The 19,181-nt window shown below is 48.8% G+C and overlaps 1 protein-coding gene across 1 annotated transcript in view; it reads left to right on the top strand.

Moving 5' to 3' along the window:
• The first annotated feature begins 9,079 nt into the window (after positions 1 to 9,079).
• Positions 9,080 to 19,181, top strand: part of TGM6 (transglutaminase 6) — a 27,236-nt gene continuing 17,134 nt past the window's right edge. Inside the window, exons 1-8 of the mRNA XM_010836635.1 lie at positions 9,080 to 9,305; positions 9,798 to 10,040; positions 10,833 to 10,951; positions 12,112 to 12,240; positions 13,930 to 14,107; positions 14,636 to 14,774; positions 18,193 to 18,296; positions 18,375 to 18,617. Of these exons, the coding sequence (XP_010834937.1) occupies positions 9,080 to 9,305; positions 9,798 to 10,040; positions 10,833 to 10,951; positions 12,112 to 12,240; positions 13,930 to 14,107; positions 14,636 to 14,774; positions 18,193 to 18,296; positions 18,375 to 18,617 (1,381 nt within the window). The remainder of the gene's footprint in view (positions 9,306 to 9,797; positions 10,041 to 10,832; positions 10,952 to 12,111; positions 12,241 to 13,929; positions 14,108 to 14,635; positions 14,775 to 18,192; positions 18,297 to 18,374; positions 18,618 to 19,181) is intronic.

The raw sequence follows: 19,181 nt of genomic DNA, 5'->3' as shown, positions 1-19,181 counted from the left end.
GGCAGTTGGGTTGTCACAGGGAGGCCCTGCAAGGAGTCCAAAGGATAGAAGATCCCACAAGAACTCAGACCGAGGGTCTCCTTTCAATCCCCAGAGTAGATTTAGCCCAGGCAGCATGATGTCCCACCTCTGTTCTACAGAGCTCAGAGATGCCAACACTTAAGGGCCAGACAAGCTCAGGAATGGTTCAACTCCCGAAGTATGGGTGACTTTAAGAGCAGGGGACCTGTGAGCCAGGCTCTCTAAGCATCCAGGCCCTGCCCCAGAGTTTCCCCTCTCATTCCCTTAGTCACCAGATAAAGAGAGGTTGCTGTCTTCATTTTACTAAGACTCAGGGGATCACAGACCTCTGCAGGATCAGAGTGACCAGGGGCAGGAGCTGGCCTTCAAACTTGGGCCAGCTGGATCTAAAGTTTATTCCTCTGAACCTAAGGGCTCCTCTGTGGAGGCTGAGCCTACGGGTGGGAACGTGGTGGGGGCACATCCCTGGGAGAGGGTGGTAGGTCACTGCTCCTGTAGACGCTTCTGGGGCCCACACAAGAGAGAACTGTGTTTTCCAGAACCTTCTCTCCTCAACCGGAAGGGGAGAAAACTGCCCTGGACTGGATGCCATGAGGCCTGGCCCATTCCAGCTCTGCAACTGGTAGCCATGTACATTTAGGGCCCCCTCTCTGAGCCTCTGTTTTCTTGTAAGAACAGCAGACCATAAAACTTGTTCCCAGGCTTGTGGGATTGTTTCTCTCACAGTCTGGCTCTCAACTTTGCATTTGGAAGCCTCTTAGCTGGAGCCCCTCCCACACTGGACAAATTCTAGGTGCAAACCAAGGCAATTACTGGGTGATTAGGTGTCTCATAGGTGTCACGGCTAGAGTAGCAGGGCCACGCCTCCTTTTGAATTCTGACTGTCCTGCCTAGGAGTGTCCCAACACTTGCCTCGTTAACGTGGGTCTGGTTTGCTGCTCAAAAACGCTGTTCTGACGGTTCACACACCACCAAGCAGAGGAAGCAAGGAGTCGGGCAGCCCTGTCATGGCAGGTGAGTGGGCAGGGCCTGGGGGCCTCAGGGCACCAGGCCCATGAGAGGAACTTCGGGAAGCAGGTGTCTGTGGAAAGAAACTCAGGTCACTGCTTCTTAGCACTGTGGTGTGGCCCAGTCCATGAGTTATTCCTCATGTTCATAAGGATGTAGAGGCCCAGAGACAGTAAGAGCCTGCCCCGACCACCCAGCAAGCAAGTCCTTCCTGAACTGGGGCCAGGCCTCCCCAACACACCCTGTGAGACTGACTGGAGGAGGGGGAGCAGAAAGGGAGGCGTAGAAGGTCTGAAATCTTCTCACACTCTGTGTACATTACAAGGATCCAGAAGCATGTCTGGGCGGAGCTGGGGGTTGTGGGCTGGGTGAAGACAGTGAGGCACCCATGGGCTGCATCCTCTTCTAATCCCCACTCCAGAGAGCTGAGGGTAAGTGCAGCTCTAGCCCAGGTGAAAAGAGCAATATGAGTGTGAACAAGAGAATTTGCCCTTGGTGCCTCCACTTTTCTCATCCGTAAAATGGGTATTATAATTCAGATCATTTCACAGGCCTGCAGTGAGGAACTGATGAGACCAAGTATTCACAGCCCCAGCAGTATCTCATGTGGGGCCTTGTCAACATAACACTCAGAAAATGTGCCTCCCCCGGGGGCTCCAATACAGTGAGGGGTAAATTCCCTGCCTTCCCCAGGAATATGTCTTTTAGTTAATAATTACTTTGTACCTACTCTGTGCTGGGAGCTGGGCTCCAGTGATGAGCAGGTCAGCAGAAGCAGGGATCCTACTTTCACAGGTTTTTAAAAGATGTTTCTATTTTCGATTGTTCAGTATTGTGTAACAGTTATATGAATCAAGTCCTGTTTACTTTTTGAATTTCAAGGCAGGTATTTTAATTTCCTTATCATATTTGAACTTCCTCTTCTTACTGTCGCCTGGCAATTGGGAACATTACTGGCAACCTGGGCCCTTCTGGCTCTTGGGAAGGTCTGCTCTCTGACAACCAGGCCTTGCTACCCCAGGCTTCAGTTTCAAGAGCTAGGGTGGCTTCTCACTTTCGTTCTGGATGAGAGATACTGGTTTTGCTTCCTTCAGGATGTATATTTTGGGACTCACCTAGAGGTCCCTCTTCCCTCAGTATTTAGTATACTATCAGCCTTAAATCTGGCCAAGTTTAATTGCTGAGAAAGGATCCTTCTATGAGCAAAGTTGGGGATGGGGGGCTCCATGTCAGGTCATTACTAACTCACTGGGTGATCATTCCTCTCTCTGAACCTCGATTTCTCCACCTGTAAAATATCAAGGTTGGATCCAGCATGCCTAGTGTATAAGTTGACTAGTAGGTTGAATTCAATTCCCCAATCTTTTGGGTCCTTCTGGCCTCTTGGGAACCTGCTCCTGAGAGTAGGCCAAGCCTACTATGCAATCTGTGTGTGAAAGACAGATCTCAGATGCTGGATCTAAAGTCTCTGGCCTGCAGGTCTCTCCTTCTCTCACCCTCCTTCATACTGTCCCTGACAGACATCACTAGGTGATGCCAGAGCTCTTCCCTACAAGAGCTTGGATGTGGCCCCAGAATTCTCAACATAATTCTTCAGGTAGTCCCTACCAGTTGATTAGCAAATGAAATTGGACCCTTTTTGTCATTGTTGAGTTACAATAATCTTTCAGCTCAGTCTAAGGATATTCTATGTGGGATTGTCTCTGTTTGGGACACTGGGTTGGAGTTGATGGGCCACTGCCTACTGATGAGAGAGAGGTCAGCAGCTTCTGAGGTCAGCAACTCCTCAATCACTTAGTGTGAAGGTCAAGCACCCATAATGCACAGTAAGGATAGAGTCATAATGGGACCCATTAAAAACCAGTTATGTGGAGTCCAGAGTCTGGGAGATGGTGCTGGCTTTAGCAGAGACTCCTGGGTTTGGTCCCACTAGGTTCCATCCCCCGGCTGGAGCAGAGATCCAGGGAGCAGAGCATCATCAGCTGCTTGGTGTCACCCAAGGGAAAGAGGAAAAACAGCTGGGGTGAGCTAGGGCTGTGGTTAGCAGGCAATCCTCTGCACACGGACCGTTCTCTCTAAGGGGAACTCTTTATTAGGCCAGCTGGTGAGCAAGTGAGTTGGGGAGCAGAAGGCAAGGTTGGCAGGGGAGGGAGTGATAGGTACGCCTTGAATGCCAGCATAATGGTTGTGGGTTTGATGGCTCTTGAGCAGGGGAAATGACATGCTGACCCCCATGCAACAGGGAAATCCCTTCTCTCACTGACCCTCAATTTCTCCATAGTAACGGGTTGGGTCAAACAGTTGAAAATGTTCTCAGGTTCTTGGGGCCATGAAGTAATTTAAGCAAGAGGTGAAGAGGGAACAAAAAGAAAAACAATGTGTGTAGGAATTGGGAGAAGAGGGCCAAAGTGGTGGGGGAGAAAGGAAGAGGTGATGATATAAAACCCCATCTACAGATCTCGAAACTGTGAACCAAGCACTGTGCTAAGTACAAGTAAGGAGACCACTCACCTGGCTGAAGCTTGTTGTCCTAGGGTGTTTATTAATGCCTTCTACTTTCACTCTCGAAGTTTACGGATTTAAGTAATGCATTTCCCCATTACCCTATTTAATCATATCCTCCCCCAAAATCCTATGAGGAAAGTATTGTTATTGGCACTTTTCAGGTAAGGAAATCTGTACTTCAGAAAATGAAAGTGAAGTCACTCAGTCGTGTTCGACTCTTTGCAACCCCGTGGAATATAGCCCACCAGGCTCTTCCATCCATGGGATTCTCCAGGCAAGAATACTGGAGTGGGTTGCCATTTCCTTCTCCAGAGGATCTTCCCGACCCAAGGATCGAACCCGGGTCTCCCGCATTGTGGGCAGATGCTTTAACCTCTAAGCCACCACAGCCTGCCAAGTGAAAGTAGTGAGGTTGCTCAGTCGTGTCCAACTCTTTGCGACCCCATGGACGGTAGCCTACCAGGCTCCTCAGTCCATGGAATTTTCCAGGCAAGAGTACTGGAGTGGGTTGCCATTTCCTTCCCCAGAGGATCTTCCCAACCCAGGGATCGAACCCAGGTCTCCAGCACTCAGGCCAGACGCTTTACTGTCTGAGCCACCAGGGAAGCCACTTCAGAAAGGTCTACTAATTTATCCAGAGTCACATAGCCATTAAGTGAAAGATTCAGAATTGCATTGATTATCAGAACCCTGGAATGGCAGCCAGGAGTTCTTGTGCAAATATAACAATAATAATGTGATTAATAACATGCACAATTACTGAGCACCTCATATGTGCTTTTCTAATTATTCTGTGTGAATTATTTCATTTAATCCTCACCACCCAAGGAGGCAGCTATTATCCCACCATTTTCATCTGGAAACTGAAGTTCAGAAAGGGTCAGTCACCTGCCTCAGGTCACACAGCTGGCAAGCAGTAAAGTTTTTATTTAAACTCAACTGTGTGCCTCTGAAATCAGGCTCCTAACCACTATGCAGTGTGAGAAGGAAGGCTAAGAGAGGAAGGTGGGATGGAGAAGGGAAGGAGGGCTGCAGAGGGAAGGAAGTCTGGAAGGAAGGGCAGGCTTTGAAATGTGACAGCTTAAGACAGAGGGATTATGGGTGGGGAAGCTGGGGCATGAGCAGGTGGAGAGGCAAGGATGCTGATCCTTGAGGCCGTGCCAGGAAGCTGTGAGCATCAGCTGTTCTTATCCCAGCCATTCATTCTCCAACCGCGTTCACCAAGCATCCACTATGCCCTGGGCCCTGAGCCAGGCTCTAATGACCCACAGAGAATGAGACCCAGACCTTGCCTTCATGGGGCTTACCTTTCAGTGGAGGAGAGAAATGTGTAGGCAAACAGCTATAATCCCAATGCCTTGATGATTTTCTGAAGACAGAAACATATGTCTCAGAGAGGAAAATTCAAGCTGAGCACATAGAGGAGGTAATCACTGGGTTTATTTTGATGGGGCCCCAGAAATCCTCCTACATATACATCTATCTCCCTTCTTTGGGCTGCCCCGTACATAGAACTCCCCTCCCCTGAGTCCATCAGTCCCCATGAGAGCTGGGGAGGACTCTCCTAGGGAAGAATTGGCTGTAACTTCGGACCTGCTGCTTTCTCCCTGTAGGGTCCTGGCCCCCAGCCCTGACCATCAGCCCGCCAGGTCATGGGAGAGTAATGTTGACCAGTACAGGTGACTTAGATCATCTAAGTAGCAGCTCCAGGGACGGATCACCCAGGGACCAGATCTGTAACCTCCTGGGTTAGGGCAAATGTAGAACTGGTGGAGGCGACAGGTCAGGACTTCTCAGTAATAGCACTATAAAATCATCAAGGGGCATTTGGAACAGGTGTGTTCTGTGGGGGTAAGGGTAAGAGTGGGGACAAGTGGGGAGAAGTTGTAAGAAAACAAACCGTGGTTCAGCAGAAGGAAAGCCTTCTTAACATCGGGGCAGCAGACGAGCCACTTCTTGGACGTATGAAGCTGGAACTATGATCAAGTTTCCATTGAGAATTCGGCTGAGGGAGTTGATCTAGGCAGGAAGTTGTGAGAGAGACAGTCTCTGAGGTTTGAGGATAGTGATGATGGCAGTTCTTACTCATCAACCACAAATGCACCCCACTCATGCACCCCACTCCCTATAATGAGCCTACAGATGCCCTTAGGCTGGTAGGAGCCAGTTTGGGCTGTGACAGGGAAAGAGGATGCTGAGATGGACTCCTCAGGGCTTGAACCCATGACCCAGGGTCCAGGAACACTCACCACATCCTAAGCCCTTCCCCCCACCCACCAAGCAGCCCTGGGGCATGCTGGAGATAATTATCACATAACAGCCTCATCCCCTGCTCCTGACTCATCTTACGGAGGAAAGAAAAAAAAAAAAAAAAAGCCAGCAGTTGCATTCTGTTCCAGCCGGTCCCCACAGAGGAAGTGGCTAAATTTCACAGGCTGTGGCTCCAATCTGCCCTCAAGCAGGAAGCCCTTCTTTTATCTTCTCTGGGTCTCAGTTTCTGTCAATAAAATGGAAACCTGGGCTTCTCATGGCCCTTCCAGCTTTGCTGGTATTAGATTAGACAACCTTATGTACAAGGTAAATGGAGTTTCTTCCTGTGTGTTCAGACTAAACAAAGACCATCTGAGCTCAAATTTCTGGGGCTTGAGTGGTCTATTCTGCCCAAGAGCTCCTGGACTCACTACATGTGAAGGCTTCCGTTCTACTTTCAAATGGGAGAATGGGCCAGCTTCTGGGGAAGTCCCTGGCACTAGTGTTGGGCTCCTGACTCATGGGGTTGCTGTTGAACACTGGTCCTGCACAATTCTCACTCACTCACCACAGTGGTGCCTGCAGGAGCTCTCAAACTGGGGCACGTGCCAGTGTGTAAGTTCCCTTCTCATGTTCAGTCATTACCCCCAAACCATGATGTCAGTCTAAGCCTGCCAGCTGAGCTCAAGCAAGAGTAGCCTTTTCTATGAGTCCCAGGCCTGAGTTTGAGATGGTAGCAACAGCCCAGCTGCTCATAAGTAGAGAGCAGTTAGAAGGCTGGTACCATCTAGACAAGAGAGACATCAGGTAGCTTGGCCCAGGCTAGTGGTGGAGATGGAGACCTGTGGTGAATTGGGGGCAGGTTTTAGAGGTGGTGAGTTAGAGTCACTGGCTACAGTCATGTCTGACTCTTTTACAACCCCATGGACAGTACCAGGCTCCTATGTCCATGAAATTTTCCAAGTAACAATACTGGAGCCATTTCCTACTTCAGGGGATCTTCCTCACCCAGGGATCAAACCCACATCTCCTGTGTTTCTTACATTGCAGGCAGCTTCTTAATGCACTGAGCCATTGGGGTATGCAGTGGAGTGGTAAAGAATCTGCCAGAATTCAATAAAGAATGAAGGAGATGCAAGAGACACAGGTTCGATCCCTGGTTGAGGAAGATCCCCTGGAGAAGGAAATGGCAACCCACTATAGTATTCTTGCTTGGAAAATTCTATGGACAGAGGAAGTTGGCAGGTTATAGTTGATGGGGTTGCAAAAGAGTCAGACACAACTGAGCACACACCTTTGAGGTGGTGATGGTGATTGAGCTTGATGGTGATTTGGATGAGGGATGTGAGAGCAAAGGGGAATCAAAGAAGATTCTTTGGTTTGGGCCTGAGCATCAGGGCAGATGGGGTGCTGTCTACCAAGATGCATGAGAGCATGGATTTGGGGATCAGGGAGGAAGAAATCAAGAGTTCTGCTTTGAGCACATTAGATTGGATTTGCCTAGAAGACCACCAAATGCAAGTAGATGATTGATATATTGTTTGGATTTCAAAGAAGTCAGAGTAGAGATGTAAACCTGGGCAACATCAGCTGCCACCCTCTATCAAGACAAATTCATCTTATCAAAAAACTTCCAGTAATATTGAACCTCAAAAGGCAAGAGCTTAGGGACCTCGATCCTTTTCCTCCTGAGAGCCTCCTTATTGTGAATGTACCTGCAAGCTGTCTAGCTTCATATACCAAGCAGGACTTAGAGGAGCCGTCTTTGCCAGGCCACATAGGTTCTGTATGCCTTACCCCAGAGAGTGGGTACCTGGTGCCCAAAGACAGGTGTAAGTAATGGAAGTCACTCAAGGGAATTCATTCCAAATAAAATCTGTTCTGAGCTGACTTTCTTTCTCCACCTCTTGAAGTAGAGAAAACATGACTGAAGTGACTTAGCAGCAGCAGCAGCAGCAACACCACCAATGTAATGCAGCCATGACAGGTCAAGACAAAAAAGAGCACTCCATAATCCTGTGTGAAACCAGACAAAAGCATGAATGTTGTCCACACCCTAGAATGAGTAAACACCCCTGTATTCTGGCTAATGAATGCTGCCACTCCACCGACAGCTTCAGCCTCCATCCGTCCCTCCCACCTTCTACAGAAGAATAATTAAGATAAACATAGACTTGTCTTGCTTCCTGACAGCATCCAGTCCAGATCAAAGCCCTGCTTCCTTCAACTCTCACCAAAACCACCTAAAAACAGCCCAAATCCCACAATAAGCCCTCTCCAGGACCCCCTTTCTGAGGCACTTCCTGGTTCCCCAGGAGGATGGAGCTTTCTCACAGCCACGAGACTAGTTCAACTTCTACTGTGTCCCTGGTGGTCTGTGGCTCAAGAGCTTTGACAGAAAAGGACATAAAATTTCAGCATTCATTACTCATCATAATAAATAAGGGAAAATATTAGTGAAACTTCCGATTTATCTATATCTGAACGTGTTTATATGTTTGCAGGCACTGGGGCAACAGGTAACACTATTTCTTCAGTGGGTCATGAAGGAAACTGAAAGCCAGCGGACCAGTGGTCAAAAGTAGGAAACCAGCTCACAGACTCAACTCTGGCCTGAGCCTGACTGTGTGCCCTTTGGAAAGTGGCTTCACTTCCCTTGGCCCCGGTATCTTCATTCATCCTAGACATGTTCGTTGAGTACCTTCCAGAGATGAGCACACTCTGCCTTGCTGTTTCAGCTCTCAGACAAGTGGCTTTCATGGTCTATCTGGTGCTATGTAATTTGCATTTTTGTCCCTTTTGTTGCTGATTTTTGCTGTTTAAAATGATTCCATGTTTAGCTCTAAAGTGCTGTCCAGTATTCCTAAGCACAGGAAGGTGTGACATGCCTTATGGAGAAAACACACGTGTTGGATAAGCTTTGTTCGGGCGTTAATTACAGCGCTGTTGTCCATGAGTTCAATATTAACGAATCAACAATTTACTAAATAAGGTGTGTTTAAACAGAAACACATAAAACAAGGTTATGTTTTGTTCAGTTGATGAAAAAGTTGTGACCAGAGGCTCACAGGAACCAAGCCCTGTATTTTCGCCCAGGAACAATGGTTCAGTACTGGCTAGTTCAGAGCTTAGCCCAGTGGACATCAACCCAGACTTAGTTTGTGAACACTATAGAACAACCGAGAATAACTGCTTCTGGTACACAATTTACCAGAAACTACTGTACCTGGTAAATAGTGACTCCAAGAGCAAATGACAGGCAGCCTGCAGCTGTCGGAAAGTGAGCCAGGCGTAAATGGGAAATGTCCGAGAGCTGGGTCCCATCTCCCTGTGCTCTCCCTGCCCAGGGCTCAGAGTCACTGAGGTGGACTGGCAGCGGCTGCGCAACGGCACTGCACACCACACCCAGGAGTACCCTGGCTCCAACCTGGTGGTCCGCAGGGGCCAGAGGTTCACCTTCACACTGGAGCTGAACAGACCCCTGGAGAGCGAGGAGACCCTCATCTTCACCGTGGAGACAGGTACCTGACTGGTTAGTGCGTTCTGCTGCTAATCTGCAGTCTTAAAGATGGGTCTGGTGACCAGCAACCTGAAACCCTGTGGTCATCAGCCAAGACTTTGCAGAAAACAAGTCCCTGTAGGTGGTTTGAGCTTTCTGGGGTGGTTGGAAGGTGCTGCGAGCAGGCAGTAGGACAGGCAAGATGACAACTCTGGAATTCTATGCACACCAAGAAGTCCAGGGTTCTGGGAAGGTATGGAAATTCCTCAAGCACTCTTTGGTTTCAGAGAGGCTTATTACTTCCTCCTTGATCTGGCAAATGGGCAGGAGTCAGGACAGCCAAGGTGGACTCCACTCTGCCACCTCCTGCATCTTGGTCAGGCCCTTCCCCACCGCAGTGTCCAGCAGTTCAGGTGCTGAAGGGTGGCCTTCCGGGCCTGTGGCTTTTCCACTTCTCCAGAGCTGAGCTTCCTGGAGCCGGCTGGCTCTCTTGATTCCCTCTCCTCTCTGCCAGGACCCCAGGCTTCTGAGGCCCTCCACACCAAAGCCGTGTTCCAGACATCAGAGCTGGAGCGGGGTGACACCTGGATGGCAGTGAAGGAGGCTCAGACAGAGAACACCACGACCTTCAGCCTTGCCAGCCCTCCCAATGCCGTCATTGGCCGTTACCAGCTGAGCGCCAGGGTTTCCTCTCGCCGCAAACATAGTGACCGGAAGCTGGGCGAGTTTGTTCTCCTTTTCAACCCATGGTGCCCAGGTAGGAGCTCCTGAGTCTGAGGCTGAGGTTTTCCCAGAAACTGTCCTTCAGGAAAGTCTGGGAGGCAGGTTAGGGGACAGGGGGATGAGTGCTAAGGCCTGGCAAGAGCCTGGGGCCCAGGTGGGGGCAGGCCTGGGCAGAGGAAGTTGGTAGCGGACACTCCAAAGGTGCTGTGACAGAGGGACAGGAATTAGCGTGTGAAGGCCAGGGGGCAAAGATGGGGCTTAATGGCAGGAAAGACCTAAAAGTGGGTAAGTATCAGGCTTTAGCCAACAGACAGCCTTGGTTTAGTCCTAGCTTTGCTAAGGTGCTGCCCTCTGTGAGTCTCAGTTTCCTCATCTGTAATATGTGAATAATAATAGTGCCTACCTATTAGGGTTTTGGTGAGAATCTATTGAGCTAATGCTTGTAGTATGCAAGGTACATCATAAGGGGTACTGGGGTCAGTACTCTTATTGAGGGTTAAGTTAGTAAGCAGGAACTTGAATGACAATTCTTACTAATATTTAATTGGCATTAAGTCAGGTTATCCAAAGACATCAGGGCTCCTAAATTCCTTCCATCTGGGCCTGGGGTGGGGTTGGTCCCTGCCTGAGGAAAGACCAGCCAGGTGGAATAGGGCCTGGCCAGGGGGCAGCCTGGGAGCCGGCAAGCCCCTCTTGCCTGCTCCTATTCCAGCTGCCTCCAGGCACCATCCTGCAGCTGATGCCTGATGTAGCCCCTTCCCCAGGCCGGTGAGGCCAGGGCTCCACGTTCCCATCCCTCACGCCAGGCCTGACCACTGCCTTTCAGAGGACGACGTGTTCCTGGACTCAGAGGAAGAGAGACAAGAGTATGTGCTCAACGACAGCGGGATCATCTTCCGGGGTGTGGAGAAGCGCATCCGAGCCCAAGGCTGGAACTTCGGGCAGGTCTCCAGGGGCCCAGACCAAAAGGGGGGTGAGAGGCATGAGAGGCAGAAGGATGGCTGGGGACATGAGAAAAGTCAGTGCAGGAGCCCTTCTGTGTGTCCTCTTCTTCCCAAGAGGTACAACTAGACCGACTCTCAGACCAAGCCCACTTATCCAGTCTCTACTATTAGTTGTACCAGGGCCTACAGTGGGTCCTTGGGAAGGGAAGGTACATTGGGTATACATAAATAGCTTAGATCAGGGGCTCTCAATCTTGAGTGTGGACAGGAAGGACACAGAGGGCTCATACAGGTGGCTGGGATCCATGTGCCTCCCCAACAAGTTGCTGATTCATTAGGTCTGAGGTGGTCTGAGAGTTTGTATTCCAAGTCACCAGGTGCTGCTGCTGCTGCTGGTCTGGAACCACACTTCAAGAGCCACTGGCTTAGATAAACAGTTACAATGCAAGGTGCAATGTTGTGGGAGGGGGTGGCATGGTCAGAATGGTACAGATGGCAGCAGAAAGAATTTAAAAGACTGTCAAGGAAAACCACCTCAAGGAGTACAGAAGACTTCATGATATTGGGGTTGGGTCCCCAAAGTCAGGCAGAATCTGGACAGTCAGAGGAAGAGCAGTCAGAGCAGTGGAGGAGGGGAGTCAGGGAGTAGCGGAGGTTCTATGGAGGAGCTCTGTCTGCCTGGACTCCGGGCAAGTAGAGAACCTTGACTCTCAGGCTGAGAGGCAGGGGTTGAAAGCATTGAGGGTTCAGGACTGGGCAGGGATGATATACCAGAAGGTTTAATTCCATCTAAGGGGTAACGCCATCTCAACACGTAGGAAAATCAGACCAGGGTTCCCAGACCTTCCAAATCTTCAAAGACCAGAAATCTTAATTTGTATGTGAAAAATCTCCCAGTTCGTAAATGTTATCAACTAACTCAAGTGTATTTGAAAAAATCATGGGGAAAAAGGTGATTAAGGCTGAGCATATGGTTCCTGGTAATTCTTTGAGGGAGGGTTTTTGAGACTTGGGGGTCCTCTGTGGTGTCCCTGGAGTGGTGTGGGGGGCAGGAAGTGTAGGCAAGCTCCCTTGCACAACACAAATGGCTGGGGGAGGTTGTGAGAGGGTCTGAACTGCGGGTGTGACTCTGACCTCTAAGAGCAGCCTCTCTGGGGACAGTTTGAGGAGGACATCCTGAACATCTGCCTCTCCATCCTGGACCGAACCCCTAGTTACCAAGACGACCCAGCCACTGACGTGTCCCACCGCCATGACCCCGTCTACATCACCAGAGCCGTCAGCGCCATGGTGAGGAGACCTGCCATCCCTGCATGCACTCTCCTTCATAGGTCCCTAGGCCAAACCTCAGGAACAACCCTAAGATTTTTCCCGTCATCTTTTGTTTTAATTCTCTCTTGCTGCATAAAAAAAACCACCCCCAAACTCAGGGGTGTAAAACAGCCATTTACTATGCTGACAATTTTGCAAATCAGTGATTTGCAGGAACTGGGAACTGGGCATGGCACTGGGAAGACAGAACATCTCTGCTCCCAGATGCTTCAGCTGGGGTGTCTGAAAGCTGGAAGATTTCTGGGATGGTTTGTGGGGACTATACATCTAGGGCATTGGTTCCAGCAGTCAATGTTTCCTTGGTTCTCTTCCATGCCACGTCTGCTGGAGCTGGAACGCCCAGGTGCTTGCTCACTCTCGTGTCTGGCCCCTGGGCTGGGATGGTTGCATGAGCTGCGGCTGGGCAGTCATCACTCTGTCTCTCCATGTAGTGCCTCCATGTGAATAGGCTGGGCTTCCTCATAGCGTGGCAGTCTGAGGGTAACCAGACAAAGCAGCTGGTGCCTCCCCAGGCAATTATTCTAAAAAGAAGAAGTAGAAGCTGCCAGTCTCATAAAGCCTAGGCCTGGGAACAGGCACAGCATCACTTCCACCATGGTCCTTGGTCAAAGCAGTCACAGGCCAGCCCAGATTCAGGGAGAGGGTACATGGAACCACCTCGCTGTGGGAAGAATGCCGTCTTTAATCTGTTACAGGCCACTGCTTCCTCCTCAGAAGGCAGCCACAGGGCCTACTAACTCTCCCTATAGTAAGTGTCTGTTAAAGTCAGTGCCTGGGTATCTGTGATTCCAAAAACAGATAAAACTGGTTTTTTCATATTTGATATTCTCAGTTCCCCAAGATTTCAGAGAGATGTCAGAGCACAGAGAATCAAAAGCAGTGACCAGTCCCAAACAGTAGAGCGTTACAAGCCTGTGGGATTTGACAGGCTCCCAAGTCAAAGTACTGAACTCGCAAGTCACCTCTTTCTAAATTTCTGTGCAGTGTGAGCAAGTTCCCTAACCTCTATGCATCTCAGTTTCCTCATCTGAAAAAAAAAGGAAGATAATAGAATGTACATCATAGGTTTAAAAGATTAATATAGTGTGTACTAAGCCTTTAGAACAGTGTCTGGTACATAGTAAACATTTGGCTCAGCAGTAAAGAATCTTCCTGCAGTGCAAGAGATGCGTGCAGGAGATGCAAGTTTGATCCCTGGGTTGGGAAGATCCGTTGGAGAAGAAAATGGCAACCCACTCCAGTGTTCTTACCAGGAAAATCCCATGGACAGAGGAGCATGACAGACTACAATCCACAGGATTGCAAAAGAGTCGGACATGACTTAGAGACTAAAAACCACCACAACAAAGGGTCTCTATAGCTATTACCACCAACAGTCCCCAAAACAGATCACTTAAAACAAGAAATGCTCAAAAACTGTGTTTGATTTTCAACAATAGAACATCCCAAAGGAAGGTAATTGAAAATGATAAATGGCACCAAAAGGTAAGTATTTTAAGAGAGCAGATGACCCCAATTTTCAGACAGTTTAAAAGGAAGGAGTAGCCCCAAATAAGGGGGTGGCCCAAAGTTGGAGATTTTACGATGGTGAAGTTCCTGAAGGGGGAAGCCCTGCCGGAGGGTGGACTTGTGGCCTCCTCTGTCCAGGTGAACAGCAACAACGACCGGGGCGTGGTTCAAGGCCAGTGGCAGGGCAAGTACGGCGGCGGCACCAGCCCTCTGCACTGGCGTGGCAGCGTGGCCATTCTGCACAAGTGGTTCAAGGGCAGGTTCAAGCCCGTCAAGTACGGCCAGTGCTGGGTCTTCGCTGGAGTCATGTGCACAGGTACCCCAAGAAAGAAGATCCCCAACCCCTGACCAACTCAACTGCATTTGGTTGCATATATTTTCATAAGAATCCCTCCCCCACACCAAAAATATCTTTATTAGTGATGGGGAACTAGAAGACAGGCTAATGAAGAGGGAAACCAGATTCCTCATTTGTGCAACTTTTGATCTTTGAGGAATCTCAAGCTCACTGAGTGCCTTTGAGAGAGTCTTGTGGTCCTGGGCCCCCAGTCCTCATGGGCTGGTATGGCTATTATAGGGTTATTATACAGCTTCCAAGGTCCTGTCAGCTTCAGAGCCCATCTATTCACAAGGGGGTGGCAGTGGTGACTCTCGAAGTCCCCTGAGAGAATGTCCAGGAGATGGAGGTGTTTCTGAGCCTGGAGACAGGCATCAGCCCTGGGAGAGATAGGGAGGGGGCTGTGGCCAGATGTGAGATAGGCTGCCTGCTAGGGGGGCCAGACCACCTGTCCCTGAGGCTGGGTCCCGGCCTGTCCTGGAGCCTCATGAGTGTCCTGCTCTTCAGTCCTCAGGTGCTTGGGAATCGCGACACGGGTTGTGTCCAACTTTAACTCGGCCCATGACACGGACAGGAACCTGAGTGTGGACAAGTACGTGGACTCCTTCGGGCGAACGCTGGAAGACCTGACAGAAGACAGCATGTGGTGAGTCCCCGGCTATTGGGTCCCAGGGGCACCCTGTGGCCCACCCAGATCTGCAGCCCAGCTCCACTGGGTCTGAGCCAGCTCTGGAAGGGGTGACAGGCACCCTGCCGAGGAGGGGTTGGTCCCCAGCAGGATGACTCTTCTTCTGAGGTACAGGGGCCTCTGGACATGTAACTCAGAGACCAAGAACAGGCCTCAAGGTTGAATGACCTTGTACCCCCAGCTCTCCGCTCCGCAGGACTCTGAGCCAGCCCCTATATTCTTGTGACTGCCTCTGCAGGGTCACCTCTGTAGCCTGATCCTGCTCTCTGGGCTGCTTGTGCACTATGCTGTGTGGGAACAACCTCCTCAAACAAAACTCTTTGCACAACGCTTCACAAAATTCATTCTAATTTAATTTTTTTAAGTAGAAGATACATTCAGTGCTTTAATATTCAAAAGGTACCAAATGGGCTATAGCGTTTAAGTCTCCCTCCCCCATTTCAAGCCTTCCCATCCTCCTGGATGCAAGGCTGAAATTAGTTTCTTACATCTCTTCAGAGAGAAGCCCTGCAGATACAGGCGCACACATATGCACGGTCCCCACGCACCCCCACCTCTCCCTCCTACTTAATATCAGCAATATAACGTAATACTGTTCATCTTGCTTTACATTTAACAATCCCATATCAGTACATACAAAGTTTCCTTATTTTCATAGTGTTTTAAACTTAATAACATCATACTCGGTGAGCACAGTCTATGCCAGGCCCAGTTCTAAGTGCTGCAATGCAGCCTTACCTCATTTTATTACTCTTCTTTTTACTGTGCTTCATAGATATTGCGTTTTTCTACAAATTGAAGGTTTGTGGCAACCCTGTGTTAAGCAAGTCTATCAGCATCATTTTTTCAACAGCTTCCTTAAGGTATGTAGGTTGTTTTCTTAGACACAAAGCTGTTGCACACTCAATAGATGACAGCATAGTGCAAGCATAACTTTTATACACACTGCGAAACCAAAAATACTTGTAACTCATCTTATTGCACTATCCACATCTCTGTAGTGGTCTGGAACTGAGTCCACTATACCTCCAAGGCGTACCTGTGTACAAATTCATGTATTCCTCCAAACAACCTTGTGAGCAACGTAGTATCGTTGTCCCTGTTTTGCAGATGAGAAAACCAAGGCACAGAGAGATCAAGTGACTTGCCTAAGGCCACACAGCTAGTGAGTGGAAGAGAAGTTAGAAACCTGGCCTGCTTTTCAATTGGACAGAAAAACCATTGCTTATTTAACCACCTCATGTGGCCAGACCAAACATTTGCCTTTACAAACAAGGCTTCCATGAATAACCTTGTCCAAATGTCTGTTCATACATGTGCAAGTTGCCAAGAAAAATCAACTTTCTAAAGAGCAGGGGAATAGTGAAGAGCATATGGTACAGAAAGAAACACAGCCAGCCTCAGCATCCCTCTTCTTAGGATGTCCTTCAGCTCCCCAGGGGAGCTTCCCCCCAAGCTAGTGTCCAGCCTCCCCAGGGGAGCTTCCCCCCAAGCTAGCGTTCAGCCTCCCCAGGGGAGCTTCCCCCCAAGCTAGTGTCCAGCCTCCCCAGGGGAGCTTCCCCCCAAGCTAGTGTCCAGCCTCAGACCATCTCTCTGCCTCTCTTCTCCCCTTTTCTTCTCTTATTTTTGGTTCTTTTCACTCCCTCTCTGCAGTAGCACAAAAACATTTTCATTCTTCTCTTTATTTATGCAAAATGGACAGGTCATTCTTTTGTTATTGGGATCTCTGTCGCCATGCAGGTTATACATGTTCTCCCCTTTACTTCCAAAGGCTTTTTATAATATTTTCCAAAGAACAGTTTGGAGGCCAGCTGTAAAGACAAAAGACACCAACTCAGGCCAATCAGGGTTTCTCTCTGCTGCTTTCTACTGTGTGATGTTGGGCAAATGGTGTCACTTTTCCTAGCCTCATATTCTCATCTTTAACATAGGAAACTTAAAGCTTAAAGTCCCTACCAAGGCCTACAGAACTCTGCATAATCTGAAACCTACCTACCCTAGTGCTTGACATAGCCCAAAGACACATACTTTCTGTTCCTTGAATACACTAAGTTTTTTCTTGTCTCAAGAGCCTTTGCACATGCTGTTCCTTCCTCCTGGGCCACTGTTTCCTTCACTCATCCTATGACTAATTCTTTCTATTCTAGGTCCCATCTTAGATGTCATTTACTTAGAAAAGATCTCCAGAAGTTATTCTCCATCTCAAGCTCCTCTCTTTCTTCACAGCATTTATTGTTACTTTATTGTTTTATTAGTTATCTGCTTACTTAATTTTGCCTGTCTTCCTATCTGTCTCCTTCCTTAGAATGTAAGCTGCATGAGAACAAGGATCTTCTGTCTTATTGGCTGTTGCATTTTTGGACCTTGAACAACAAGATACAGATATAGGTGATCTAGATATAGATATAGACATAGGTATAGATATAGATCAGAGAAGGCGATGGCACCCCACTCCAGTACTCTTGCCTGGAAAATCCCATGGACGGAGGAGCCTGGTAGGCTGCAGTCCATGGGGTCGCGAAGAGTCAGACATGACTGAGCGACTTCACTTTCACTTTTCACTTCCATGCATTGGAGAAGGAAATGGCAACCCACTCCAGTGTTCTTGCCTGGAGAATCCCAGGGACGAGGGAGCCTGGTGGGCTGCCATCTATGGGGTCGCACAGAATCGGACACGACTGAAGCGACTTAGCAGCAGCAGCATAGATACAGATATAGACATATATATGTATACATAAAGGCAGGCCTTGAAGCTATTGCCAGTTAGGTTTCAGACCACTTCAATAAAGTGAATATCACAATAAAGTGAGTCACATGAATTTTTTAATCCAAAAGAGCATATAAAAGTTATGTTTACACTATAGTCTAATAAGTGTGCAATAGCATTATGTCTAAAAAATGATATACATACATTATTTTAAAAATACTTATTGCTAGATGCTATCATTTGAGCCTTCAGCGAGTTATACTAGTAATATCAAATATTACAGATCACTATAAAAAATATAATAATGAAAAAGTTTGAAATAGTGCAGAAATTACCAAAATGTGACACAAAGGGACACGAAGTGAGCAAATGCTGCTGGGAAAACAGGTGAGACAGACATGAGGAAGGGTTACCATAAACACTCAATTTATTAAAAAAAAACAAAAACCACAGTTATCTATAAAGCGGGATAAAGTGAACGAAGCAGGATAAAACAAGGTCTGCCTGTACCTGTGTGGATGATATGTATTCATCAATACAGCTGAATGACGGTTCACAAACTCAACCACAGAGCAGGGCCCAGGGTCTGGCTGGCAACAGGCACTTGCCCTCTCTGGGGAACCTCTCTTGCTCACCAGAGGCCACCCTGCCCCTTCCTCTCTGCGGCAGGAATTTCCATGTCTGGAATGAGAGCTGGTTTGCCCGGCGGGACCTGGGCCCCTCTTACAATGGTTGGCAGGTTCTGGATGCCACCCCCCAGGAGGAGAGCGAAGGTACGGGCTCAGCCGGGTGGGTCCCGGACTCCCGCTTTCTGACTCCTGGAGATGCTCACGCCCACCCCTCCTGCGCAGGCGTGTTCCGGTGTGGCCCGGCCTCCGTCACCGCCATCCGCGAGGGCGACGTGCATCTGGCCCACGATGGTCCTTTCGTGTTTGCGGAGGTCAATGCAGACTACATCACCTGGCTTTGGAATGAGGATGAGAGCCGGGAGCGTGTGTACTCAGACACGAAGAAGATCGGGCGGTGCATCAGCACCAAGGCGGTGGGCAGCGACTCCCGCGTGGACATCACCAGCCTCTACAAGTATCCGGAAGGTAAGGGCATACAGTGGCCTCCATCAGCCTCCCCAGTGGCCAGCCTGCTGCAGATGGGCAACATGGCCAGGCCCTTTCTCATAAGATGTGTTGGTGACAGCCTGGTTAGGCACTGTCTCTCTGCTTTGAGCCAAGTGTCTTTAGCTTATATTAACAGCTTCCTTTGTTTACTAAATAGATTTCTCACATCTGACAATATCAATAGCTACAATTCCTTTAACATATATATTGCATGTACTGTGCCAGGTATTCTGACATGTGATAATAATAATCACTAATAATAGTGATGATAGTAACATGTATTATTTATTGAACACTTAGGATACATACTGAGGCTTCCCTGGTGGCTCAGTGGTAAAGGATCCATCTGCCAATGCAGGAGACTCAGGTTTGATCCCTGGATGGGGAAGATCCCCTGGAGAAGGAAACAGCAACCCACTCCAGTATTCTCACTTGGGAAATCCTATGGATAGAGGAACCTGGTGGGCTACAGTCCATGGGGTCACAAAGAGTCAGATACAACTTAGAGGCTAAACAACAGGATACATACCAGAGAAGTGAAGT

This window comes from Bison bison, unplaced genomic scaffold (genome assembly GCF_000754665.1).
Source record: "Bison bison bison isolate TAMUID 2011002044 unplaced genomic scaffold, Bison_UMD1.0 scf7180017864063, whole genome shotgun sequence".
Taxonomy (NCBI): Eukaryota; Metazoa; Chordata; class Mammalia; order Artiodactyla; family Bovidae; genus Bison; species Bison bison.
Note: the sequence above shows the minus strand (reverse complement) of the source record. Positions and strands in the feature narration are given on the sequence as shown.